The 27,309-nt window shown below is 36.0% G+C and overlaps 6 protein-coding genes across 6 annotated transcripts; 4 read left to right on the forward strand and 2 right to left on the reverse strand.

Moving 5' to 3' along the window:
* Nucleotides 1-513: 513 nt before the first annotated feature.
* On the reverse strand, nt 514-3,049 carry LOC115997372. Its single transcript, XM_031236917.1, has 6 exons — nt 2,802-3,049; nt 2,653-2,714; nt 2,042-2,097; nt 1,479-1,931; nt 995-1,181; nt 514-891 (listed from the first exon to the last, which is right to left on the reverse strand). The coding sequence occupies exons 1-6, from the start codon at nt 2,944-2,946 to the stop codon at nt 703-705; spliced, it is 1,092 nt and encodes a 363-aa protein (XP_031092777.1). The 5' UTR covers nt 2,947-3,049; the 3' UTR covers nt 514-702.
* Nucleotides 3,050-4,188: 1,139 nt separating this feature from the next.
* On the forward strand, nt 4,189-9,974 carry LOC115996810 (chaperone protein dnaJ GFA2, mitochondrial-like). The gene is made up of 18 exons (XM_031236228.1): nt 4,189-4,456; nt 4,561-4,654; nt 4,757-4,834; nt 5,441-5,526; nt 5,653-5,736; nt 5,826-5,864; nt 6,497-6,601; nt 7,108-7,152; nt 7,268-7,355; nt 7,526-7,590; nt 7,685-7,759; nt 8,009-8,081; nt 8,261-8,352; nt 8,472-8,543; nt 8,677-8,733; nt 8,970-9,018; nt 9,341-9,407; nt 9,546-9,974. The coding sequence occupies exons 1-18, from the start codon at nt 4,385-4,387 to the stop codon at nt 9,640-9,642; spliced, it is 1,338 nt and encodes a 445-aa protein (XP_031092088.1). The 5' UTR covers nt 4,189-4,384; the 3' UTR covers nt 9,643-9,974.
* Nucleotides 9,975-10,070: 96 nt separating this feature from the next.
* LOC115996811 (60S ribosomal protein L31-like) lies at nt 10,071-11,396 on the reverse strand. Its single transcript, XM_031236229.1, has 2 exons — nt 11,230-11,396; nt 10,071-10,522 (listed from the first exon to the last, which is right to left on the reverse strand). Exons 1-2 carry the CDS (start codon nt 11,313-11,315, stop codon nt 10,243-10,245), a joined length of 366 nt encoding a protein of 121 aa, XP_031092089.1. The 5' UTR covers nt 11,316-11,396; the 3' UTR covers nt 10,071-10,242.
* Nucleotides 11,397-12,658: 1,262 nt separating this feature from the next.
* LOC115997146 (sm-like protein LSM7) lies at nt 12,659-15,558 on the forward strand. Its single transcript, XM_031236653.1, has 6 exons — nt 12,659-12,830; nt 12,961-13,030; nt 13,446-13,527; nt 14,112-14,183; nt 14,618-14,670; nt 15,189-15,558. The coding sequence occupies exons 2-6, from the start codon at nt 13,028-13,030 to the stop codon at nt 15,276-15,278; spliced, it is 300 nt and encodes a 99-aa protein (XP_031092513.1). The 5' UTR covers nt 12,659-12,830; nt 12,961-13,027; the 3' UTR covers nt 15,279-15,558.
* Nucleotides 15,559-17,331: 1,773 nt separating this feature from the next.
* On the forward strand, nt 17,332-18,681 carry LOC115996902 (uncharacterized protein At5g08430-like). Its single transcript, XM_031236339.1, has 5 exons — nt 17,332-17,869; nt 18,030-18,124; nt 18,221-18,280; nt 18,437-18,487; nt 18,583-18,681. The coding sequence occupies exons 1-5, from the start codon at nt 17,332-17,334 to the stop codon at nt 18,679-18,681; spliced, it is 843 nt and encodes a 280-aa protein (XP_031092199.1).
* Nucleotides 18,682-22,275: 3,594 nt separating this feature from the next.
* On the forward strand, nt 22,276-25,288 carry LOC115996904 (golgin subfamily A member 6-like protein 22). The gene is made up of 6 exons (XM_031236342.1): nt 22,276-22,798; nt 22,956-23,050; nt 23,369-23,419; nt 23,511-23,596; nt 23,716-24,296; nt 24,390-25,288. Exons 1-6 carry the CDS (start codon nt 22,276-22,278, stop codon nt 25,286-25,288), a joined length of 2,235 nt encoding a protein of 744 aa, XP_031092202.1.
* The last annotated feature ends 2,021 nt before the right edge of the window (nt 25,289-27,309 follow it).

The following is a 27,309-nucleotide window of genomic DNA, read 5'->3' on the forward strand; positions in this document are numbered from 1 at the left end:
GTGCACATATACAAGACTCGATTCTCTATAATTACATTAGTAGTTCGATTACAAACTGTTTTGTTTATTTTAAGGAATCTTTGTAAACCGAAGCACTTTGTAAGTATTATTTCTCTTTTGACAAGTTTGGGTAAGGCTGTAAAATGTAAATTGTAATAGTTGATTATATTCTTGGTGAAGATTCCCACCATGGAAGGCTATTTTTGGATTTTTTGGTTCAGACAAATGATCTGAGATAAAAATGGTGATGTAAATGATATGGTCCAAAGCATTTTCTTGGACTTAAATATCTCTTTTTATTTTGACATGAGAACACAAACTGCAATATTTCAAGTTTAACTCTTTATGGGGTGTTTGTCGATCTTTTTAATTTGAGTCAATTAGTTATGATCTTTTTAATTTGAGTCAATTAATTATGAACAATTGTTGATCTGATCTTTTGCCTTTTGTGATCTTGTCTAAATTAAAGTTATAAGACAGGCTTTATACAAAGCATATCTTTAAGTAGCAATTGCGGGTGATTTTGTAAATCAAAGTATTATAAGATGATGGTTACAACTTATGTTCCCTCAAATAACAGAAAGAATAAAGACAATGGCACTGCAGACATTTCTAACTGCCAACATCTAAGGATTTCTATGAGTAAACAAAGAAGAAAAGAATGAATGAATCATAGAATTTAAAAATATAGTATATGCAGATTTAGGTAGAAAGTGTGCAGGGCTTTAAGAACCAGAAGACATCTAACCCTCTTGCTTCACTTTCAATGACAGCAGAAGAAGAAGCTTCTCTTCTTCCTCCATCTTTAATTTTGTTTCCAGGTTCCTCCTTTCTATCATTCCTGCTGCTTTTTCCCAACTCTTGGAGAATTCCTCTTCCCTGCATCATTTCCTAAACCAAAACTCCAATGAATTTATGTATGAAGAAATGGATGAACCTAAACACTTGCACTGATGCACACTCTCATAAGTATCATTTAGAAATGCAGACATACCGGAGGCCTTGAGCGAAAAGCCTTAGGTGGAGTAGCAGCTTTGGTTGATCGGGGGCCATGGCTGGCTGAGAAACATTGAGGCGTTGGAGGGCACGTCCGGATTTGTGATGATAAGCTCTCATCTCCAGTCCGCTTAGCGCTCTTCACATCAATGGTGATTGGGGTGTTTTCTGCATTTTCATTTCTTCTGCACAGATATAACAATGGTTTGACTTGCATTAGGCTTCTATATGCATTCATTGATACAAACTAATTGTTTTTGACTAACACAACTGTTAAGAGTTCCACACTCAAAATATAAGAAAGAACATATGAGTTTATAAGACTATGAGTTAAACTGGCTAATTAACTGGATTCAATCTTTCAGTGTGGTTTGGACCATGCGCATTATATCCCAGTTGAGTCACATTGGCCCAATCTTAGAATATAACAACAAAACTTGAATATATATATACATATGGATTGCATTTGAAGGTAGACTTACTGCTTCATTCTCTGCTTTTCTTTGAGAATGTTCTTTCCCATTGTATCATTCTTCTTTACACTCAATTCAAACAGTGGAGTCTTCTCCTTTTCAATCTCAGCCAAATCTTTGTTTTCATCACTAAACTCCCCTTTCACCTCTTGTTTATTCACCATTAATGGAGTCCTCTCCACATTCTCATTCCCAATCCTCTCCTTCTCCTTAGCCCTTACTGTCAACTTCTTCAACTCATTACAAAACTCCGTCACCCGGCCCAGCAAATCCACACCAGAAAACAGATTCCTTGCAGAATTGGTGCTTCTCAACCTTGGAGTCTGTTCCTTTGGCAATGAGTTATCATCAACAGTCTTCTTCTCCGCACTCGACTTGATTGCCTCCTTCATCATAAGCTTAGGTTTGAATCGAGGAGGAGTCCCTGTGTTCGGGTTCTGATTCTCACTATCTTCAAAAATCCTATCATTCAACAAACCATTAGGTTGAATATGAAACTAAGTTGGTTTTTTTTTTCTTCAATCCTATTACTGCAGAAATACAGTGCACAAAGCTAGAGCAGCTGCTATTACCTTCGAATTCGCTCCCTCATAAGAGGAATCTCAGAAACACCAGATGACTTCTGAAGCTTCAATGTCACAATTTTGAAAGAAGACATGCAATTAGTCATAAAAATTAAAACTTTTCTATCAAAGACAGTAACCATTTGCCAAATTCAGCAGTAATCCAACGATATGAAGTAGAATTTACACCCAAAAAAAAAATCTTGATTGTTTTTTTTTTTGAAAACAAAAAAAAAAAAAAAAAAAAAAANAAAAAAAAAAAAAAAAAAAAAAATCTTGATTGTTGAATCTTCTACCTAGAGGAAATCAAGCATTACCCAAAGAAATATAACTAGAACCATTCTTGAATCAAGCAAAAGCACCAGATTATACTGCATTTTCTAGCATTTCTCAAGAACCAAGCAGCTCAAAAGTATGAAACTTTGTTCTGTTTTGTTATGGAATATATATTTAATATATGGAACCGATTAGACAATCTTAGGGATTTAGGGAGGTATACATATGGAAACTTGTTTCCTATTCGTAGTCTTCTAGCACCTATTTATAGCACATGTGGATCTCTTTACTTTGTAACATGTTTTACCAAATCAAATATTAAGAAAACAGAAAGGAATTGAAACCTTTGGAGTTAGGGTTGCTGCAGCTTTATGGAAATCCTCTACAGTCTTGGGATGATTGCAATCTGAGCAACAGAAACAAGCCCAAAAAAACAGAAGTTAGTGAAATTAGCTCTTCTGTGTACACGAACCCAGAAAAGACGGTAAATTACCGGGTCGGCAGAACCAAGCTTCGTCGTCGACGACGCCATCGGCGCCGGAGAAATCCACCCACTGAGGAGCATTGAACTGTTCAAGAATGTCATCCTTCACAAACCTTGAATCCAAATTCTTCCAATCAATTACAGCTACTTCCATTCTCGGGAATGCCAAGAAATATGATCCGATTTGGGCTTTCTGATACAAAATGGAAAGTGAATATATGAGTTTTTGCGTGGGAGCTCAGAGCCGACAGTTAAGACTTCAGACTACATAACCGTTGGGTTTCTCGGGGAGGATTTAGTGCTTATTTCCTTCTGACCGTTGGAGAATTTTTTCATTTACACGTAGTTTTGGTAAATTCTGTTTTGGCCCCTATATTTAATTTTGAGAAATTTATGATTGGTACCCGAATATTGACTATCGTAAATTGAAAAAAGTGCTTTTACATGAACATAAACCAAACAAGCTAACTAAGTTGGCGTGAACTCTTGAAGAAATAGGTCAATGCTATTGACAATTGATCAAATACGTACAAATTAAGTCATCCAATCAGCACACATATTAGTCTCTTTATGAGCATGTCATAAAGAATATATGTAATTTTCTGAGTAAAATCTTTTGTATCACCTCTACCAAGTGATAGTGTGGATCTGTGATATGATGGTCTTAATTTTTTTTTAATAGCGTTGCTGAAGATTAAATAGAGTGAAAAATAAGAGTAAATTTTTCTAATATACCAAATGACTTTTGTATAAGATATAACCATGTATGTTTGCTTTTACTAGTTACCTTAAAAATGAACATCAATAAAACTTAGTATAATTCAATAACATAGTTACAGATACAAAAAAGATGTCAAGCATTTACTTTGGTACCAAAAAAATTATTTTTATACTTGTGAACACTAGACACTGATCATTCTACTTAATATGTGACTGAGTGTTATTAGAGCAACCACAATAGGAGAATTTTTAATGGTTTTTGCAGCCTTTTTGTCATGTGAAAGAAAGAGAAGAGTGGAGAGAGAAGGTTAAGGTTGTACTAAAAGAATTTGGTTTTTTGTGGGTCTCGCAAGAGATAGTGTAGAAGAGAGGCACAATTCTGTGCATTAATTATAGCGTCCAGGTGGGTGCGTGTAGTGCACGCTCACTGGCGTATTAAATGTTTTTTTTTTTTTATAGACCTTTTTGCGTCATACATGCTTTTTATTTTTTTATTTTTCTTTTATCTTTTTTCCTTCTCCTATTTCTTAATTGGCACATTAAAAAAAAATCATTACTATTGAAATTGCTCTTATTCTATTATCATGTCGGACTGAGGCATGAAAATTATAGTTTTTTGTAGTTTTGTGGGCAATAAATTCCATTTTTAGTATTAATACGTAAGAAATGCCCAAACACGGCCCAATTAGTTTCCACAGTCCCGTTCTCTGGGAAGTCCCAACTCCCATCCCAAATCGCTAGAACCTTCTGAGTTCCGACTCTAACATCGCCATAGCTCTGAGCTCTGGCGGCTCTGCTTCTGAGCTCCGGCTGCTATTGAGGATTCTGAAGCGTTTTACTCAACCTCACTCTCTTACACTACAACTTCCGAAATGGTTCGGTCCAACGCCGCCCGCCTAGCCTCTCGCCTCGCTCGCGCTTCCTTTTCGTCCCACACTTCTTCTGTACGCCTCTATCTCTATCTCTCTCGCTCTCGCTCTCTTTTGTATATGCTTATGACTATACTTACAGCCAATATGATGGTGAATTGGGGCGGATTGGTTCACAGGTTTATGATTCGGTATGCGCAAGGGGATATAGACAGTTTAGTGCGTCAATATGCGATCAACAGAGAGTTTTGTCCAATTCGATTTCGGGGAATGGTATGCGAAACTGTCCTTTATGAAGTTAGTTTAATCGAATTATATATGAGGCTGCAGGCTTTAAATTTTGTTGTTTCCTTTTCCCCTTTTGGTGAGGAACAGGAGCTAATGGAAGAGGGAGGCTGAAGATTGGGCTATCAAAAGCCAACTTTGGTGCAACTAGATGCATCCATGCCACAGGTTTCTTTCTAAATAGCTTAAATCTTGTTGTTTTTGCTTTCAAGACTATTTGTTGGTTTGCATGGACTCTTTTTAAAATGTGGAAATGAAAATTTGTTATTAAATGTTAGCTTAAAAATAAAGAAATTTTAGACCTTACTTTTATATTTGATGTTAGGATGCAGTTTTCATTTACTTTTTTTTTTTTTAATTTATTTTTTGTGTAATAATATTAGTCATGTTTACTTTTATGGTACCTGTTTCACAGTGATTATATTATGATATCCTCCTTTGAAATACGTTGCTTTATTGAAATTTCTGCAACAATGAGCTTGAAAGTTTTAAATTGAAATGTGGCACTGGCTGGGAGTGTGATATGTTTGATGAAGAACAAGTGAACTCTTGATACGGGAATGGCTGGGAGTGTGATATGGGGGGGGGGGGGTTGATTAGCTTGGTCTGCACAGTTTGTCCAACATGGTTCTGATGACCCTTAGCATATATGCTTAAGTCCAAGCTTAGGTTCACTGACTTTCCTTTTTCTTTTTAAAGGTTTTAAAATTATAATTATTTTGGCTTAAGTTCATTGACTGGTTCATTTTTTTAAAAAATGTTTTCCCTGGTTAGCACACATGTCAGCCAGAGATTATTATGAGGTACTTGGCATAAGTAAGAATGCAACTGCTTCTGAAATCAAGAAAGCTTATCTTGGGGTATGTCTCTGGTGATCTCTTCTTCTGGTAGCTAGGCTTTTTAGCAGTAGTTTGACTAGCAGAGTTAAGTGATCAAAGTCATCAACTTACTTTAAAGTTTATTCCTTTCCATGCATTATACAACAGCTTGCAAAGAAGTTGCATCCAGATGTGAATAAAGATGATCCAGAAGCTGCAACAAAGTTTCAGGAAGTTCAAAAGGCTTATGAGGTATTTCCACTTTGGATTAATTTCACATACTTTGAAGTAATGTTATGAGGTGAATGGATTATAAATATTTTTTTCCTTTACAATTACAGGTTCTGAAAGATGATGAACAACGCCAGACATATGATCAGGTCTTTCATATGTTATGCATCATTTCTCTATCCCTCACATTGTTTCTGGAAACTTAGTTGCTACTTTAACATGGTGCTTATAAACAATACATAAATCATTCTTTTAATTTCTTGTGACAAATAAATTAATAATTTGTTAGATCATCCCAAATTTTAAAGGGCACAACATGCCTGGTTCATGTTCATTCATGTTGAGTGGATATTTGAAGCATATGTTGAAGTGGATTACCATTTTTATACTACCTATCAGAGCAATGCCATGCTCCATATTTACCAAGAAACCTGATTTTCTTTTCCCTCCTACTTCACCCTTTTTAGTAGTGAAGTGAATTGTAACCTTAAGAGGGGATAGAGTCAAAGAAAAGGCTTGGCCATATATTTAAATGGCTAAAGGCTCTCTCTTTTTGCTATATAATTGGGGAAGATAGTAAACATATTATTTTCTGTTTCTGTTATATGTTGCATTAACTATCCATTTCTGAAATTATTCTATGATCTCTACAGTTCACATATGTTCATGCATATGTTTAGTTTGCACAACACAGGAAGTTCACTGGCTATTATATCCCATGAATGCTCCCTTTATAGTTTTTTACTCATAAAAATATGATGGTGACATGTTGACGTGACAGCTTGGTCATGAAGCTTATAATAGCATGAATGAGAACAGTGGTGGTGGAGGTGGGCCTGGTTTCAGTGGCTTTCCTGGTTTTGAGGAACTCTTTAGAAATTCTGATGTAAGGAATTAAGCCAAAGTTTATATGCACTGTATCCATTTACCTTTTAACTTGTACTGCCTGCTGTTCATATATTATTTGTAAAACATACTTGTGTTCTTTTGAATACCTTCTTTTTTAATAGGTTGGACAATTAACCATGGCATGCAAAGAGTGAGTAAATATATAGGGTGAACAGCATACCCTCCTATTTATCTTTTAATTTACAAAAGAAAAAAAATATTAGGGCATTATTATAAATTATAAAAAGAAATATGTTGTGTTAAAATGTCCAATAAGGAAATCAAATAAAAGATCCTAATTACTTGAGAGAGTGAGTGATCTTTTCAACTCAATCACTTCTGAGATGGATGTTCTTTCAAACTGATTGCACTTTTGGGTTTGATCCCATATTACATGAACCTGCTTATCTTCATCCAATTTATCAAGTGATTGCACTTGTGTGTAGTCAATTTAGCATTGAGACTAACTTTTCATATCTTTTCCATGTATTGGATGGATATCAGATTTTCAACTTCATGAACCAGAGGATGGGTGGCGAAGATATCAAGGTGCTGTCTTTATTTTTTCAAATTACAAATATAATATAGAGTATTTATTATTATTATTATTACTTTTAATGGTTTTTATTATTGCTGCTATTTTGTCACAAAATCCTCTTTGCAGATTTCTGTTGAACTATCCTTCATGGAAGCTGTTCAGGGTTGCACTAAGTCTGTATCATTCCAAACTGAATTACCTTGTGATGCTTGTGGTATGCATGTCTTTCTTATGGTAGCATTCAATTAGCATATGATTCTCTGTTGAATGTACCTCAGAGTTCTTTGACCTTCATTATGCCATAAGTCTGTCTTAAGTCAATAATCATAACAAACCCAATAGGAAGGCTACTTGTATACTCATGTTTTTAATTTTCATTTATAGGTGGAAGTGGTGTTCCCCCCGGGACTAAGCCTGAAACCTGTAGACGTTGCAGAGGGGCTGGCATGGTGAGTGTCTTGTGCATTCCTATAATTGTTATTACAGTGGGATTTGGATATCGAAGACTCTAAGAGTAACATCATTACCTTGCCCTCTTTCTAGGTGATTCAGCAAAATGGTTTCTTCACGCTACAGACTACCTGCCCACAATGTAAAGGGGCTGGAAAGATTGTATCGGTATGATATCACTGAATTACCATATAAGAAGAATCCACATTTAGTACTCATTCAGGTGCCTCATGAAAATAGTGGTGGTCTCCTATCCTGCATTGATGTGTCTGACCATTGTTCTAGGAATACCAATACTGGCGTGTACTATTTTTTGCAATTGCTGTTTGTCTGTTGTGTGTTTAAAGAGTGAACAACATGTTTGTATGTGACAATCATATGTACTGACATTTTACATTTTTTGCCACTGGTGAGTAGAGTTTCTGCAAGACTTGCAAGGGAGAACGAGTAGTGAGGGGGCTAAAAACTGTGAAGTTGGATGTTATGCCAGGTAACTTGTGATTATTGACCAAATGATAACATTTTTTCCTTATACTCTTTACAACCAATTTTCAAGCAGAACCATAGATTATTGGTTAAGCTCTCCGTTATATTAATGAGTAAGAGCAGGTGTATGTTTGGACTTTAATTGTATCCACGGGCTTTGAAAGTGTTATTACTCTTCTACAGGAGTTGATAATGATGAGACTTTGAAAGTGTATAGGAGTGGTGGAGCAGATCCTGAAGGCAATCGACCGGGTGATCTTTATGTCACTATCAAGGTTTAGCTTCTATTATCATTATCAATGTTATAACCCCATCCCTAATCTGCAGTGTTTTGATGCATATCCAAGTGCAAGTATATTCCTGATGTATTACCAAGATTCCTGATATATTTCAGGTTAGGGAAGACCCTGTGTTCCGGAGAGAAGGATCTGATATCCATGTCAATGCTCATCTGAATATGACACAGGTGGGGTTTTTGCTTTCTGCACATATCTACTTGATTTGTATTAGTGTTTTGCTTCAATTCAATTTTCTCAAGCTGCCTGTATCATGGACCTTTCACTTCTAGATTGCCTTAGTCAACCGGTAATTTCTTGTAGGCAATTTTGGGAGGTACAGTCCAAGTCCCAACTCTGACTGGGGATGTTGTTGTCAAGGTATGTCTGAAACTCTAACATGAAATTATGGTTTGATTATTCATTTTCACCTCTTCACGATTACGAATGGCTCATTTTAAAATTGACGGGAACATGTATCCTCTTATGTCATTCCCTTACAGTGTTTGAACACTAGTAAAGTCCCTGAATTTTAGCTCCTCCATAGTCCAATGGTGTAATTGTGGATGTGTTCTTGCTTATATAACCTTCAATCCGTTGGCCTTTCTCATTTGCAGGTACGCCCTGGCACCCAGCCTGGCCAAAAAGTTGTCCTGAAAAAGAAAGGTAATTATGGTGCACAAAATACGAACCTCCATTTGTAGGCTGAAATCTAACCCTCATTGCCATTACTCATTATAGCTTATGAAGTATACGAGTATTATCGAATATATATAAAAATCTCAGCAGTATATTGGGACATGTGTTGGAATGAACTATGATTTATTTCATTCTGGTCTCTGGCCTGTCAAAGACAACTACTCTCCTAGTATTCAATATTCATAGCTCACAGATCATTCACCAACTATTTACCTAGCATAGTTTATGTAGGAGCATTCACTTAACCTATTCTATAAGTTTAGCTAATGTCTTTTGGGTGTTTTTGCAGGGATTAGAGCAAGGAATTCCTATTCAGTGGGAGATCAGTATGTTCACTTCATTGTCAGCATTCCCACGTATGTGTTCTTTCACTTCTTTGATTGCCATTTTTTTTTTTTTTGGTTTCTTTTAATTCATCGCACTAGAATTTGGAGGGGTTTAAAGTTTAATGACACATTTTAACAATTTGCTTCTCTCTATTTATCATGATGCAGGAACTTGACACACAGACAGCGGCAATTGATCGAGGAGTTTGCCAGGGAAGAGCAAGGAGACCACGAGAAGGATGCTGCTGCAGGAGCCTCTGGGTAGAGCCAATAACTCGGGTAGACATAGCGTTGTATTGCATTAGAATCCTGTCAATGATGCCATAGAAATTTTGGGTCCATATTACATTTTTGGTCTTTTTGGGGCAAATTTGTGACTGTCTTAGGATAAAGCAACCTTAGTAAAGCATAATCAAAGCTGAAAGCTTTATGGACATGAGAGTTAGTGTGGCATTTGATCTGCCACATTTTGTTGTATAGATTGAACATCCATAATTATCCTCAAAGGAGTTATTAATTGCATAAAATTGCAGTTTTAGCTTCTAGGAACTGAGGTTTAATGTTTTCTTGCAATTGATATGGAGTGTTGTCTTGCAATTTTCATTTAGGGAATGATTGGAAGCTAAACTGTATTTAACCAGTTACCACTGTACAACAAACCAAATAAAAGCACAAAAACATCATTAAAATAAATGAATTTCAACACCAAGTAATCTCACTTTATATTGGCATAAACTCATAAATTACCCAAATTGTCTATAGCATATAGAATTGGCTGTTTAAAAGTGAAAATGCAAAAATTAGAATATCTAATTGGTAACTGACAATAACCAAAACTGGAATTGTTTATATGATCTCGAAAAGTCTATTCATCTTCATCCTCAATGATGGTAGTGCCCAAGCCCTTGAGTCCCTCTGGGGCCTCAGAAACAGTAACCAATGAGTAGAGTTCCTCCTTGGCATCTTCATCATCATTTCTCTTCCTCGCAATGCGAACGCGAACTCTCCTTGGAACACTTCGGATCCCTCGGCTCCAAATGTGTTTGTTCAGCTTCACATCAACTCTAACATCAGTTGTTCCCATAGCCTTTTGGGCAAACTTCCTAATCTCTTTTATAGCATTGGGAGCCTTCTTCTTAAAGGTGCTACATATCATACCAAATATAGAAATAAGACGGAAGCAATTGCACAGAATCCAAAAGAACGCACAGAAACCATTGCAAGGAACAAAGAACGAATCCTAACTTGCTAAGATTCTCTACACTTTGCTTTCAACCAATATCAATCTATGTTGGCAGCAAAACATGGTTGGGATCATAGTAGGATTTGAACAATAATCTTTATAATATCAACTCTAAACATTGAAAGGAGCCTAAGAGTAGAGATTTTCTTTAGGATACTGGTAATGCACATCACATATAGATATACACATACAAACTCCTACATCTTTGATAATTGTGTCCATTCAAGCCCATTCCAAAATTTTATTAAGAAAGATGAGCATTTTACTACACTACTATATGGCTATTATAGATTGGGATTTTACTTGAATTTCAGTCTCAAGTGTTAAAAACTATGTATAGATGATCAATATATATTTGAAACTCCAACATTAATCTTCAAAGATGCAGTTTTCCAACAAAATGGATAGCAAAACAAATGTACAGAATATCCACACGGATTGAGCTTCACGTAAATATAAGAAAATGGACTGATAAAATTACTAGCTTCACACTAATCATGAACAATCCTAGTTAATGGCTACGCATTTTGTTCTACATGTATCAGAATCGTGGTCGACATAACAGATGTAGAGAGAAATTCATGAGCAAAATTTGGGGTGAGAGAGTACCATCCATGCAAGCGTTTGTGGAGATTAATGGTGTACTCTCTGGTCACAACCTCCTCCTTTCTGGCCTTGCTCGTTTTTTCCACCATTGTTGCAGAGCTCACTATCAGCCCGTCCTCGGAAACCCTAACTCTGCTTGTCTCGGCTGCTCCAAGAAACCCTAGATGTTGCAGAGCTAATTTATATTAGTTCCTGTTTCCCTGAAATGCCCAAATCTCCCAATTTAATTACCCAAATGTCCTTGCAAGTCAAACTGTTAATGGGCCGGTCTACGATTCGGCTTGAAATATAAATTTATAGCTCAGATCTGCCAATATTCCAATAATACCATGGCAATTTATATTGCGGACCAGGGTGCTCATTTTAATTAACGGTTTATTTTTTGGAAATTATGTTTCTCGTTTTAATCGATCTGTGTATTTATGTTAATATTTTGTGTATTCTTTAAAGACATTATGTGTATTGTAAACTATGATTCTGTGTATTCATGTTAGGGGTACTTAAACATATATAGGTTGTGACGTGTTTTGTGTATTCAAATGTTAGGATGATGATTTCTGTGTAGTTGTGTCAATATTATGTGTATTCCGTCAAGTCATTCGGTGTATTCTAGACAAAGATTTTGTGTATTCGTGTTAGTGGTATTTAAACACAGGGGTGGTGATTTTTTTTTTTGAAAAAAGGGGTGATGTATTTGGTGTTTTCATTTTCTGTGTATTATTTGAAAGCATTATGTGAATTATAAACTATGATTCTGTGTATTCATGTTAGAGGTACTTAAACATAGGTTGTGACGTGTTTTGCGTATTCGAATGTAGTTGTGTCAATATTTTGTGTATTCCGTCAAGTTATTCCCTGTATTCTAGACAAGGATTCTGTGTATTACATGAAGTCATTCGCGTCTACCGTCTACTAACATTCGAAACGACATCGTTTCGGACCAAGATCCACAGTGCACTGTGGACCCTAGTCCACGATATAACGATTGAAAAGGTGGATTCGTGTCCATTTTGAATCCGGATCGATCTTGTAAATTTGGGTCTAAAATACATAATTTACATACTGAATGTTCACAATTTAAATTGTAAATACAATATGTAAATTGTGAGCATTCAATATATAAATTGTATATTTTAGCTCAGATTCACCTTGCAAGATGGACCCAGGTTCATGACATAATTGTCGAGATGTGTCTAACCGGGCTGATATTTTGGGCTAATCAGACATAAGTTGGCTTGAAATATAAATTCATTATTTATAACTCAAAGCTTCCTAATTGGGCCGTTGATTTGGGCTCATTACTCTTAAGTGGGCTTGAAATATAAATTTTAAGCCCAAAAATGCTAAAGTTGACCGTTTGTTTTGGACTCATCAGACTTAAGTTGGATTGATTAAGATCCGAAAATGGCTACTCTTTACTCTTTTTAACTTCCATTGCAATCGCTGCTGCAAGCCTGCAACTCTACAAGACTTAGCGGGAAAGAAGAGAGAGAGAGAAGGGGAAGAGAACTCTGCACCGTCTGCCGCTGCTGTAACCACCACCGCGACTCTCCCTGCTGCTGTAGCCACCACCACCGCCGAGTGCCGTAGCCGCTAAGTCCATTGTATGCATTTACTGTTGCTTTTGCTTCCTTTTTATTTTAAAAAATTAGAAACAAATCTGTTAGGTTTTTGAAATTCCGACTTGATGTGTATGAATTTACTGCATTTTCATGAATTTGGTCATTTTTGCAGGGTGTTGTTTTGCTGTTTAACTGGGGAGTATTGTAACGAATTCGTGTTCGATCGAATAAAGATCAGAATGGTAGCACTCTTTGTTCTCTTATACACGTTTATATAATTTTAGATAAAAAGTCGAAATATCAACGTAATATTTGAAATTGATGAAGGCCTGTTTGAATAAACAGCTTAATATAACTATATAAGTGCTTTTAAGATAAGGACTTCTCAAAAGTTGTTAGTTATGGAAATAAGCTCGACACAGCTTTCACAATGCGTAATTTTTTATTTTTTATTTTAATAAGCCTATCCAAACTCTTTGATGAAAATGGTTTTAAGTTTTATATATGTATGCCCATGTGCTTTCTGATTGTGCATTTGTGCATGAGCTACTAGTCGGGATCAGAAACAAAAATCTAGAAATATATACAGAAAACAGTTTCAATTATTTATGTTTGTTGATTTACAATAAAGGCCTGTTGCTTGTTTCTTTCCTACAGTCAGGTAGGAAAGAAACAGTTCTAGATTTGGCAAAGTTCGTTGACAAGGGTGTGCAAGTCAAGCTTACTGGTGGCAGACAAGGTCAGTTGTTTTCTTTTCTTTCTAAGTTTTCCAGAAGCCATAAATATACTTGCTTTGATTTTGTTGAAATTGAGGGATTGAAAGACCTGGCGGGTGGAGAATAACAACCACCCGCCAGTTAGGCGGAAGCAAAGTATGTGAGAAAACTAGAGAATAATAGAATGTATGAATATATTATAATGAAAGAGTACAATAGGGTTGTTCTCTATGCCTCTATATATATACTAAACTACCTACCAAATCTACCATAATAGGAATAGGAAACCCTTATAGGAATAGGAAACTAAGTCCAGCCTACTAGGAGTTTCCTAATATTCAATAATAGTTTCCTAATATTCAACAGATTTGTTGTGTTATACTTTGGTAGTTTGGTTGCATACCTTAGAATTAAAGACGAGTATGAAAGAGAAAAGAATACAGAGGAGCCATGTGAGGCATATATGGGAGCACTGAGATTATTTTATTTCTTTGTTATTACAATTCACCACCATGCATTGGTTATAATGTTATATTATGCTTTATAATTCCATTTTGCAGTATGAAGCTTAGTTCTGACACATTGCTTATTTTTCCTCTGTTCACAGTTGTAGGAACACTAAAAGGCTATGACCAATTGCTGAATCTTGTCTTGGATGAAGCCATTGAGTATCTTAGAGGTAAATTTTTTTTGGCTAGATATAGGGATAAAGGAGAACTATTAAATTTGATCTAATTCTTATTGACTTCAGAAGAAAGTGATGGGGGAGGGATGTGCATACCATGGGTCTTTACTTTTTGTTGTTGACTACTTGCTGTAATGGATCATTTGCATGCCTCTTTAAAACCTTCATGTTTCTCAGACCTCAGTTCTCACCAAGGTTGTATTGAATTCACTTAAATCATTTGTACTGCATTATCATTTGGAAGAATGATAAATTGTCTTTCTCCTCTGGTTCTTTATTCTGGCAAAGTGGAATAATATGTAATATGGAGTAATTGTGTAATTGGAAAATTTCATTCTATGTATACATACTATCTTTGGAGTTCGACTCTAATGACTATTTTCATCTTTCCTGTGATACTAAAAATGGCTAAACAACTTTTGGTTCAGATTCCGATGATCCTCTGAAGACAACAGATCAGACACGGCGTCTTGGATTAATTGTATGTTATGCTCTCTCTCTCTCTCTCTCTCTGTTTGTTTTCATGTGTGTGTGTGTGTGTCTAACAGTTTAATATGTAGCATAGGTTGTAGCTAATACTGCAGCCTGTAGTGATATTATGCTTTTATTTCCTTTTCCCTTTTCCCTTTGACGTTGTCTAAAAATGGTTTTAGTCGAGAAGTGAATCAAGTGATACCCACTTTCTAAAGTATATATCAGAGTTTCCATTAAACTTACAGTGGTACTTACACCAACATCTCATCAGATGACTGGAATTTAAGTTCGAATATTGATTGAAACTTGTAAACTTCATTAACAACCCAGTTTGATATATGTATTTTATCAATTACCTATCTCTAATTTCAGACTCCATTTTGATATGTACATTTCTGTGTCTGTTTTCTGAATCATCCTGAAACAATCAGCCGTTTTTTAATTTATCCGATCCATAACAGCCTTGATTCTGTATTGTAAAGAGTTCTGCATTGAAAATTAACACGCCTAGTTGTATTTATGCAGGTGTGTAGGGGGACTGCAGTTATGCTTGTGGCGCCAACTGATGGCACAGATGAGATCGCCAATCCTTTTCTCCAGCCAGATGGGGCATAGGGCCGCCATGAATGTTTGTGCTTCGTGTTTTTTCAGTGTCCTTACGAACTAAGATAATCTAGAAGGCACTGCCATGGGAGGATAGCCTTTATGTATATCCCGCCCAGTGTGGTAGTCTTTTGCGTTAGACAACTGCTTTCATCAAGGCATGATAGATGCTCTCCTTGTATTGTATTGAAGAACAGACACTATAGTTGTATTGATGCATGAAAATGTTGCTAAAATATCAACTCTTCTCTCATCTTACACTTCTAAATGTTAGTTAAGGGTTATATACTTATATATATGAAGGCGAGAAGATGAAATCTTTAATCTTGTGACTTGTGCTTAGTCGTTTGCCAATTAGGAGTTAGTGGATTGATTAGCAGTTACCGGATAATGGATTTTGGTAAAGTTAGTTTATGATTAGGGAAGAAGAAGAAGACATGTTAAAGTTTTCTTTTTGTTTGGATTTGGGAGTATTATTTAATATACTTAAAATTTAATTTACTTAAAATTTAATGTAATTAAAATTTATATTTAAAGGTCTGGTAAATAAGAGAAAAAAAATGCTCAGAAGTTCTAATTTTAAAATTTTAAAGAAATGTTAATTTGATTATTGAATAGTCAAAATTTAAATTAATATGGTTAGCACTTACAGTACATTTTAATTGAGTTGGTTCTGTACAAGAAGAAGAAGAAGAAGGCTTCTTGGGCTAAGATTTTCAGGCATGGAACTAGAGTAACTTCTGTGCACATTGTGTGCAAGTCTAGTGCAAGCTAAGTTCTATTTCTTGTTAAGCAACAAGAATGACATTCAATTCACACTGAAATATATGAATAAATTTATGATTCACAAGTGATCATATTATTGATGCAAGGAAAAAAAAAGATGTTTAGTTTGCGCGTTTTGAGAATGCGGAATTAGATTTAAACCTAACTATTTAAATTCTCCGCCGCCGTCGATTAGGGTTTCAGTACCATAATCTAATACGTGCTCCGTTCTCAATTCCATTTTCTCTCCTCTTCTCTCGCTTCGCCGGAGGCTCCGTTTCTTCCGATCGGTAACTTCTTCAACCAAATTTAGTTTTATACTACATTTGTTTATTTGTTCAATGATTTTGTACCTAATTTGTTTGTTTGTTTTTTGTTCCACTTTTTGTTTGATGGTTTCTGTTTAATTTTGGGTGTTACTTTGCTCCTTCAATCACTAATTTTGGAAATTAATTTATCTACTTCTACATTTACACATAGACACTATTAGAAATTTAGGGTTTCTAGTCGGAAACACGTTTCCGATCACTTTTAAGACCGATAAAATTGTTTCTCATTATCACCGATTGGTAGTTAATGAGGTCGACATTACCAATCACCTTTTGTTTTTTTTTTTTTTTTTCTTCTGATCCTCTTCTTTCTCGCTATTTTTCTTCCTCAAATAGGAAAAATTTTAAAGATTTTTGATTGGGTGTCAAAAATTCTTACCACCGGCAGGAGCCGTACGACATTACGTTTTTCCAAAGTTATGAATTTTTCAACCACCTTTAAAAAGTGGTCAGAAATGTCAACAATCTTTGTCGGATGGTTGTAGATTCAAACTTGATAAAAAAAAACCCTAAATTTTCATCTACTTGAGGGTGGTCGAAAAATGACAAAATTTTTATAGTTAGATTTTGAGTGTTACTTTAATTTGAGTTATTAAAAAAATTGAAGTTTTGAAATCTCTATTGATTGATATTTGATACAAGGTTATGTGAACTTGCTATACTATATAATAGGAAAGGAGTCGAAAGATTCTACTATGAAAAACTTAAATTTAATCAAATTCACATCCAATCCACTATTAATGCATTTGATTTTAATCAAATTTATCCATATAAATATTTAGTGTTTTTTTTACCTTGATTTATTTGGTTTGTATGGTATAATTTAATTTGTCAATCATGTAATTTTTTTAGTTTTTGATTTTGTGTTAACCAGTCATGTCACAAATTGCCAAGTCTAGCATTTACATGCAACAAGCTTAAGATAATTGTATAGAGATCTTATAACTGTTTATGGCAGGTGAATATTTTCAATGGAGCTTGGGAGTGGATCCAACAAAAGGAAGGTCCAGAACAAGAAGAGAAAATCCAGAAGAAATAAATTGGAGTTTCTCGGATGGGGTTCGAAGCCATTGATTGAATTTCTAGATTCAATTGGCAAAGAATCCAGACAGTATTCTCAAGGAGAAGTTAACGCCATAATGAATAGGTATGTGGCTTCTAACAACCTCATAGATCCAACATACAAGAGAAGTATCCGGTGTGATGAAAGACTTGAGAAGCTGTTTAAGAGGAAAATAGTTTCAAGAAAGAATCTCTCTCATTTTCTGGAAGCTCACTTCAAAGAGAACCATGTTGTTGTTGATGATGATGCTCAGGATAATGCACTTCCAAAAAGCCGTTTTGCTGCCATTAGTTCACAAAACATTAGGCTCATTTTCTTGAGGTTGCAATTGGTTATGGGCCTTCTGAAGGAAAACCCGGAATCTTTTGAAGATAACGTGATGGGTAGCATTGTTAGAATCAATTCTAACTCGAAGAAACGCTCATACAATCTTCACCAAGTTATAGGTATTTCAATTCCGTCAAGTTTCAACTTTCAAGTGTCTATCCTTAAATCCCTTTCTGTTTTTTTTTTTTTTCTCCAAAATACTGTCTACCGAACCAGTGAGCTAAGCCTGTACGGGCTCTTTCTGTTTCTTTCTGACAATAAGGTTGAATGCTGTTACAGGTGTAAGCCAATCTTCAGGAGAACCAAACCTTCGGCTCTCGAATATGGAAGCAGAAGTTCCAATCTCTGAGCTATCAGATAGATACTTCACAGAGGTAAAAAGGGTGCATTCATTCCATTTTCACTTGGTTCTTTGTTACTCTTTACATACTGTGAGGAATTGGTGATGATTGTGTTGGCTATATTTGCAGGAAGAATTAGAGGAGTTTCGTAAACAAATGAAAGCTGGGAAGCACAAAAGGCCCACTGTTGTAAGATTTCTTGCACTGCATGCTGAGCATATAATAATATATAAACATAAATGCGCAATCCAACTATATATCAGACTTTTATATGAGATGGAACACATGCTTCAATTGTTATTCCAGAAACTTTTGTTTGTAACATTTTGGTATTTTCCATGGCAGGAGGAGTTTGAATCCAAAGCACAATCTCTGCACAAATTTCTTACTAAGAATGTAAGTTCACAGAAAAGCTTAATTGCATTCTTTCATGAAAGAACCGAACTATATATATATATGTTGTGATGATTATTTGGTTTATCTTGTTACAGTGGATTGATAGAGAATTGGTGTCGTTAAAAGAACGCATTGATCTTGCAAACGAAAAGGGATGGAGAGCAGAATATCCTTTATATATGTGCATAATATAAGTAGTTGCAGCCCAGAAATACTCAAATAAAATGCATTTAATTTACATTCACAGATGATCTTGTTTCCTTGACTGCTCTAGAGTTTACTATGCGTTATTTAATGGAAGAAAGGCGGCGACTTTTGACGAGTGCTGAGCAAGAAATATTGTTATCCCAGAAGCCAATTGTGGCAGTTGCAAAGCCAGAGACTGAAGAAGAAGAAGAAGGAGTCATAGCTCAGAAGCCAGTTGAAGCTGAGCTTGAAGAAAAGCCCTCGGGCTGTTCAGATAAAATAGACGAAGAAGAAAGAGTTGTATGTCAGGAGCCAATCAGGGCCGGTGATGAGGCTGATCATGTAGAAGCGCCTTAACCAAATAAGTCAGACTGATCCGAAATAATTTTATCTGAACCAAATATAACTGAATTAAATTTGGTTCGGATATCAAGTCATAAAAACATCACCTGGAATTTTCAGATATCCGAAATAAAGTTTGGATATCACTCGTGAACTTAGTGCTATTTCACTATTTATTTGGTTTTTAATATTATTTAAATCACAATCTATTTAATTAACATTTAATTCTTCAAAATCTCCCAAGTAACATGTAATATAAGATATTAATAAGATAATCACCCTACAGTAACTTCTGTGCACATTGTGTGCAAGTTCTGTGTCTTGTTGAACAAGAATGGCATGGAATTATATTCACACTGAAATATATGAATAAATTCATCTACAATGCTAAACCATTCCTTACAGTCAGACATAGAAACAACTTTTCTAACTATGCTATAGAAAACTTGAATCGCAGACTGTTTCATAACTAGGAAGCTATGTTCCATCAAGGAGCTTAAAGCTTCATCAAAGATCTGGGTCTTCATCATCATTCTTTTTTGCTCGCCCCAGGATAAGATCAACACTTGCCGAAACCAAACTAAACGATTTATGCTAATGATAATGAAAAGCTCGTGAAAGTAACGAGAGGAAAAAGCCCGTGAAAGTAACGAGAGGAAAACACAATAATAGAGAAAATAAAAAGTGGTAAAGCCAAAGTAGGGTTGGGAGTTAAGACTACCAACACAAATACCAATACCTACCTACTATTATTTTATTAAAGAGAAAGAAAACGGAAGAAGAAGATCTGTGGCGGTGGTCGAAGGCGGACGGAGCTGCGACGATGGTCGAGGCGGAAGAAGAGCGAGAGTAAACGTAGAAGGTGACCAAAACCGCCGGCTCAAAGCTCCATTAGAGCTCCTGCCGGAGGTGGAAGTCGAAGTTGAGCAGCAGAGAAAAACTTTTTGTTTTAGAGAGAAAAGGGAGGCAACATTAGGGTTAGCTTGAAGTTATTTTTTATATTCTTATTTTTCTCTGTTTCCATATATGCACCCGGATCATTTTTTTTTAAACACTTTTGGAGTTGAAACCAAATCAAAACTAATGTCAAAAAAAAATTTAAATTAATTTGCGCATTTTGAGAACGCGAAATTAGATTTAAAACTAATTATTTAAATTCTCCGCCGCGTCGATTAGGGTTTCAGTACCCTAATTTTCGATCACCGTTGCTTCATTCTCATTCTCAATTTCATTTCTCTCATCTTTTCTCACTTCGCCTCAAGCTTCCGGCTTCATTCTCAACTTCATTTCTCTCCTCTTTTCTCACTTCGCCTCAAGCTTCCGTTGCTTCCAATCAGGTAACTTCTTCAACCAAATTTAGTTTTATACTACATTTGTTTATTTGTTCAATGATTTTGTACCTGATTTGTATGTTTGTTTTTTTTGTTCCACTTTTTGTTTGATGGTTTTTGTTTAATTTTAGGTGTTACTTTGCTCCTTCAATTCAATCACTAATTTTGGAAATTAATCTATATACTTCTACATTTACCTATTCTAAGATTTTATTCACAACTTATTTATTTTTTTGCTAGTCGACACTATTAGAAATTTAGGGTTTCTAGTCGGAAACACGTTTCCGGCCACTTTTAAGGCCGGTAAAATTGTTTCTCATTATCACCGATTGACAGGTAATGTAGTCGTCAACGTTATCAATAACCATTTCTTTTCTCATCCTTGTCTTTCTCATTATTTTTCTTCCATATATAGAATTTTTTTTAAAAAGATTTTTGATTGAGTGTCAAAAATTCATACCACTGACAAAACTGGTAAGGCATTACGTTTCTCCAAAGTTATGAATTTTTTCAACCACCTTTAAACCAACAATCTTTGTTGTGTGGTTGTAAATTCAATCTACCACAAGCTGTGCTTGACAAATTGAAAATAAAAACCCTAATAAATTTTCATCTACTATTTTAGGTGGTTGAAAAATGACAAAATTTTCATAGTAAGATTTTGAGTGTTACTTTAAGTTGAGTTATTAAAAAAAGAATTTTAAAGTTTTGGAATTTCTATTGATTGATATTTGATACAAGGTTATGCTAGCCGACACTATTGGAAATTTAGGGTTTCTAGTCGGAAACACGTTTCCGCCCACTTTTAAGTCTGGGGAATCCGCTCTCGAATTGTCGCTCTGCTCCGTCTGGCCCGTCCTCTAGGCACTAGTCGGAAACACGTTTCCGCCCACTTTTAAGTCCGGGGAATCTGCTACCAGATCGTCGCTCTGCTCCGTCTGGCCCGTCCTCTAGGCACTAGTCGGAAACACGTTTCCGTCCACTTTTAAGTCCGGGGAATTCGGGATCGTCGCTCTGCTCCGTCTGGCCCGTCCTCTAGGCACCTTTGGAATCGGTAAAATTGTTTCTCATTATCACTGATTCAGAGTTAATGTGGTCGTCAACGTTACCAATAATCATTTCTTTTCCCATCCCCTTCTTTCTCATTATTTTTCTTCCTTATACAGATTTTTTTTAAATAGATTTTTGATTCGGTGTCGAAAATTCCTACCAGGTTTTTCCAAAGTTATGGATTTTTTCAACCACCTTTAAACAACAATCTTTGTTGGATGGTTGTAAATTCAAACTACCACAAGCTATGCTTTACAAATTGAAAATAAAAATCCTAAATTTTCATCTACTATTTTAGGTGGTCGAAAAATGAAAAATGACAAAAGTTTCATAGTAAGATTCTGTGTGTTACTTTGATTTGAGTTATTAAAAAAGAAAATTGAAGTTTTGGAATCTCTATTGATTGATATTTGATACAAGGTTATGTGAACTTGCTATACTGTATAATAGGAAAGAAGTCTGAAAGATTCTACCATGAAAAAAAAAACCTAAATTTAATCAAATCCACTATTAATGCATTTGGTATTATATTAATCAAATTTATCCATATACATATTTAGTGTTTTCTTTACCTTGATTTATTTGGTTCGTATGGTATAATTTTGTTTTTTTGAATATTACTAACTCTATTATCTTCACTGAAGCTCGAACCCACCACACCTCTCATATAAAGGGAAGGGTTTGATGTCACTGGACCACAAGGTCCTTGGCTGTATGTTATAATTTAATTTGTCAATCATGAATTTTTTTATTTTTTATTTTTTGATTTTGTGTTAACTGGTCATGTCACAAATTACCAATGCTATCATTGAGACTCAACAAGCTTAAGATAATTGTATAGATATCTTATAACTCTTTTATGGCAGGTGAATATTTTCAATGGAGATTGGTAGTGGATCCAACAAAATGAAGGTCCAAAACAAGAATAGAAAATCGAAATTGGAGTTTCTTGGATGGGGTTCGAAGCGATTGATAGAGTTTCTCGATTCAATTGGCAAAGAATCCAGGCAATATTCTCAAGGAGAGGTTGACGCCATATTGAAGAAGTATGTGAGTTCTAACAACGTCATAGATCCAACAAACAAGAGAAGAATCCTGTGTGATGAAAAGCTTGAGAAGCTGTTTAAGAAGAAAACAGTTTTAAGGAAGAATGTTTATTATTTGCTGGAAGTGCACTTGAAAGAGAACCACGTTGATGATGATGATGTTGATAATGCACCAGAAAAAAGCTGTTTTGCTGCGATAAGTGTAGAAAACATAAAGCTTATTTTCTTGAGGATGCAATTTGTTAAGGGCCTTTTGAAGGAAAATCCGGAAATGTTTGAAGATAACGTGGTGGGTTGCATTGTTAGAATTCTTTCTAACTCGAAGAAACGCTCATATCAGCTTCACCAAGTTATAGGTATTTCAATTCTGTCAAGTTTCAAGTGTCTATCCTTAAACCTCTTTCTTTCTGTTTATTTTTTCTCTCAAATACTGTCTACTTAATCAGTGAGTTAAGCCTGTACGGGTTTTTTCTTTCTGTTTCTTTCTGACAATAAGGTTGAATGCTGTTACAGGTGTAAGCCAATCTTCAGGAGAACCAAACCTTCGGCTCTCGAATGTGGAAGCAGAAGTTCCAATCTCTGAGCTATCAGATAGATACATCACAGAGGTAAAAAGGGTGCATTAATTCCATTTTCACTTGGTTCATTGTTACTCTTTACATAATTGGTGCGATTCCGATGATGATTGTGTTGGCATATATATATATATATATATTTGCAGGAAGAAGTAAAGGAGTTTCATAAACAAATGAAAGCTGGCAAGCACAAAAGGCCTACTGTTGTAAGATTTCTTGCACTCCCTTGTTGAGCATATATATAATATATAAACATAAATGTGCATTAGACTTTTAGTTGAGAGATGGAACATGTTTCAATTGTTATTCCAGAAACTTTTGTTTGTAACATTTTGGTTTTTTCCATCGCAGGAGGAGTTTGAATCCAAAGCCCAATCTCTGCACAGATTTCTTACTAAGAATGTAAGTTCACAGAAAGCCTTAATTGCATTCTTTGATGAAAGAACAGAACTATATATATGTTGTGATGATTATTCGGTTCATCTTGTTACAGTGGATTGATAGAGAATTGGTGTCATTGAAACAACGCATTGATCTTGCAAACGAAAAGGGACGGAGAGCAGAATATCCTTTATATATGTACATAAGTAGTTCCAGCCCAGAAATACTCAAATAAAATGCATTTAATTTACATTTACAGATGATCTTGTTTCCTTGACTGCTCTAGAGTTTACTATGTTTTATTTAATGGAGAATAGGCGGCGACTTTTGACGAGCGCTGAGCAAGAAAAATTGTTATCCCAGAAGCCAATTGTGGCAGTTGCAGAGCCAGAGACTGAAGAAGATGAAGAAGAAGACGAAGAAGGAGTCGAATCTCAGAAGCCAGTTGAAGCTGAGCTTGAAGAAACACCCTCGGGCATTTCAGCTGAGCACAAAGAAAAGCCCCCTGGCTGTTCAGATAAAACAGAAGGAGGAGAAGAAGAAAAAGAACAAAAACCCGTCAATCAGGAGCCAATTGTGGCCGGTGATGAGGCTGATCATGTAGAAGCCCCCGAGGGCACTTCTGAGGAAGAAAATTTGTTGATGAGCCAACCAAATGCTGTAGCAGAAGAGCCAGAGCCTGAGCTAACATTGATGGATACTTCTGTAACAGAAGAACAAGCAGAAGGGAGATCTGAGGAGGAGAATAATGTGGCAAATGCAGTATCAGAAGAACCCGAACCTGAACCGCCATTGATGAGTGCTTCAACTCCACTGGATGATATTCAGAGAGAAGCACAAGCCAGAGCTGACTACACAAGAAGAATTCTTAGGGCAGCTTGTGAATTGTCTGCTGCAGGTAAGCTATATATGCTTATTTACTCGACCTCCCAATTTGTTTCTTGCACAGATCAGATACTTATTTGCACTCTATCATATCAACTCCCTGCAGGCTTGACCTTCGACGAAGAGGACTATGTCAGATTCGGAGGCAGCAATGCTTCTGCCATGCACCCAAACCCCTCAAGACAAAACTACCTTCAAGAATTCTCTGCATTGATGGTGAACAGTGTTCGGGCTCAAGCTCAGCAGCTTCAACAGCAATGGGCTCAAGAACAGCAACAACAGCAGCAGCTTCAACAGCAACGGGCTCGAGAACAGCAACAGCAGCAGCAGCTTCAACAGCAACGGACTCAAGAACAGCAACAACAGCAACAGCAGCAGCAGCAATGGGCTCAAGTACAGCAACAACAACAGCAGCTTCAACAGCAATGGGCTCGAGAACAGCAACAACGGCAGCAGCTTCAGCAGCAATGGGCTCGAGAACAGCAACAACGGCAGCAGCTTCAGCAGCAATGGGCTCGAGAACAGCAACAGCAACAACGGCAGCAGCAGCAATGGGCTCAAGAACAGCAGCAACAGCAGCAGCTTCAACAACAATGGGTTCAAAAACAACAACAACAGCAGCTGCTTCAACAACAATGGGTTCAAAAACAACAACAACAGCAACAGCAGCAGCAGCGGGGTCAAGCGCTGCAGCAGCTGCAGCAATGGGTTGAAGCATATCAGCAGCAGCAATCTCCCATTGGAAGAGGAGGGGTTACTACTATTCTGGGAAATAATAGAGCCAGTAGTTCTACAACTCAAAGGCTCCCAGGAACAGCTCCTGAGGATCCCACAGTTGTTATTTGGCTTGGAGCAGACCATAGAGGCTACATACAAAGTCCTGTCTCCTTAAATCATCTGCGGATAGGGCTCCAGCAGGGCTATTTGGGACCAGATTTTCGGGTATGGAAGACCGGCCAGGACCAATCGCAGTCCGTTCTTCTCACTCATTTGCTCAACCGCTAGAATTTACTGTAAAACTGTAATGAACGCTCCCGAGACATATGGTGCAGCAGCAAAAAGGAGCTCGCAAATAGACAAGTTTATTTTATGGCTCTGCATTGCATATTGTCAATGTACCTCACCAACAGGAATTTCTCATAGACATTTTAAAATTGTCATGTAATTTGGATTTGAAAAATTATGTACAATTAATTGTTTAATCCCTTTTATTAGTTTGATCAATACTTTTATACAAATGCTAATGGTATTTTGTTAATATTAGCAAGATAATCCTCCTAAAAGTAGTTATGTGCATATTGTGTGCAAGTTCTGTGGTTACGAAACATGGAAAACATTTAATTCGGACTAAAATATAAGAAATATTAGTAAGATACTCATCCTACACATTATGCGCAAAAGAAATATTAGTAAGATACTCATCCTACACATTATGCGCAAGTTCTATGTCTTGTTAAACAACATCCTACACATTATGCGCAAGTTCTATGTCTTGTTAAACAACAAGAATGGCATGCAATTATATTCACACTGAAATATATGAATAAATTTATGATTCACAAGTGATCATATTGTTTCCTAGCTTGACTTAGTCATTGTTTCCTAGCTTGACTACTTAGTCTATAGTTTACGTTATATTGGCTAAGCATATGGAGGCTACTTTCATAAAGCACAAAATAAAAATGAATTTATAGTGGATTATTGATGCATGTACTATGCAATATCTTTTAAGTGTATCTAATACAAATTTGAAGTTTTTTTATTCTTATTTTTCTTTGTTTTCTCCATATATGCACCCAGATCATTTTTAACACTTTTGGAGTTGAAATCAAAACTAATGTAAAACATTAAAAAAAATAAAATTAATTTGTGCAGTTTGAGAATGCGAAGTTAGATTTAAAACTAACTATTTAAATTCTCCGTCGCGCCGATTAGGGATTTAGTACCCTAATTTTCGATCTGAGTTGCTTCGTTCTCAATTTCACTATCATAATCATCGATCTGCGTTGTTTCGTTCTCAATTTCACTACCCTAATCTTCGATTTGCGTTGCTTCGTTCTCAATTTCATTTATCTCCTCTTTTCTCACTTCGCCTCAGGCTTCGTTTCTTCCAATCAGGTAACTTCTTCAACCAAATTTAGATTTCTATACTACTATATTTGTTTATTTCCTCAATTGTAGTGATTTTTTGTTTGAGAAAAGTGAAAGGAGAGGGGAACACGCGTGCTTCGGTTGCACAGATCCGGTCTGACCGGGCGCGTGCAGTTCACGTGCCCGCTGACTTATCAAGGCTTTTTTTTTTTTGCCGTATTCTCTTTTTCCCCTCCTCTCTCTCCTAATTGACACCTGAATTTACCAAATGCATGCAGTAGCAGAAGAACCTGAACCAGAGCCACCATTGATGTGTGCTCCCATATGCCAGGAACTAAAGGAGAAAGCTAGCTAGCAGTTCCACTCCATTGGATGATGTTCAGAGAAAACCAGAAGCAAGGCATGCAACTTAGCTTGACATATTCTAGGGTTTACTTTATTGATGAACACATGGTCGGAGGGGAGGAAATTACTTTTATCAATCACTAGGCAAGAATATATGAACTTATATATATAATGCATTATTGGTGCAAGTGTCATAAAATATCTCTAACTGTATCTAAGTGTTTTTATTTTACTTTTCCATGTTTTTCTACACATGCATTATCCATGATCATTTTTCTCAACACTTTTGAAGCTTGGAATTGGAATTGATGTTAAAAAAATTGTTTTCGCTTTTTAAGGATGCATAATCAGATTTAAAACTCTCAATAGTAACCTTTTGGTTTCTTTATGTGGCTTCAATGGAGATTGGTAGTGAATCCAACAAAATGAAGGTCCAGAACAAGAAGAGAAAATCCAAATTGGAATTTCTTGGATGGGGTTCGAAGCCATTGATAGAATTTCTCGATTCAATTGGCAAAGAATCCAGGCAATATTCTCAAGAAGAGGTTGATGCCATAATGAAGAAGTATGTGAGTTCTAACAACCTCATA

The sequence above is a fragment of the Ipomoea triloba genome, chromosome 11 (genome assembly GCF_003576645.1).
Source record: "Ipomoea triloba cultivar NCNSP0323 chromosome 11, ASM357664v1".
NCBI lineage: Eukaryota > Viridiplantae > Streptophyta > Magnoliopsida > Solanales > Convolvulaceae > Ipomoea > Ipomoea triloba.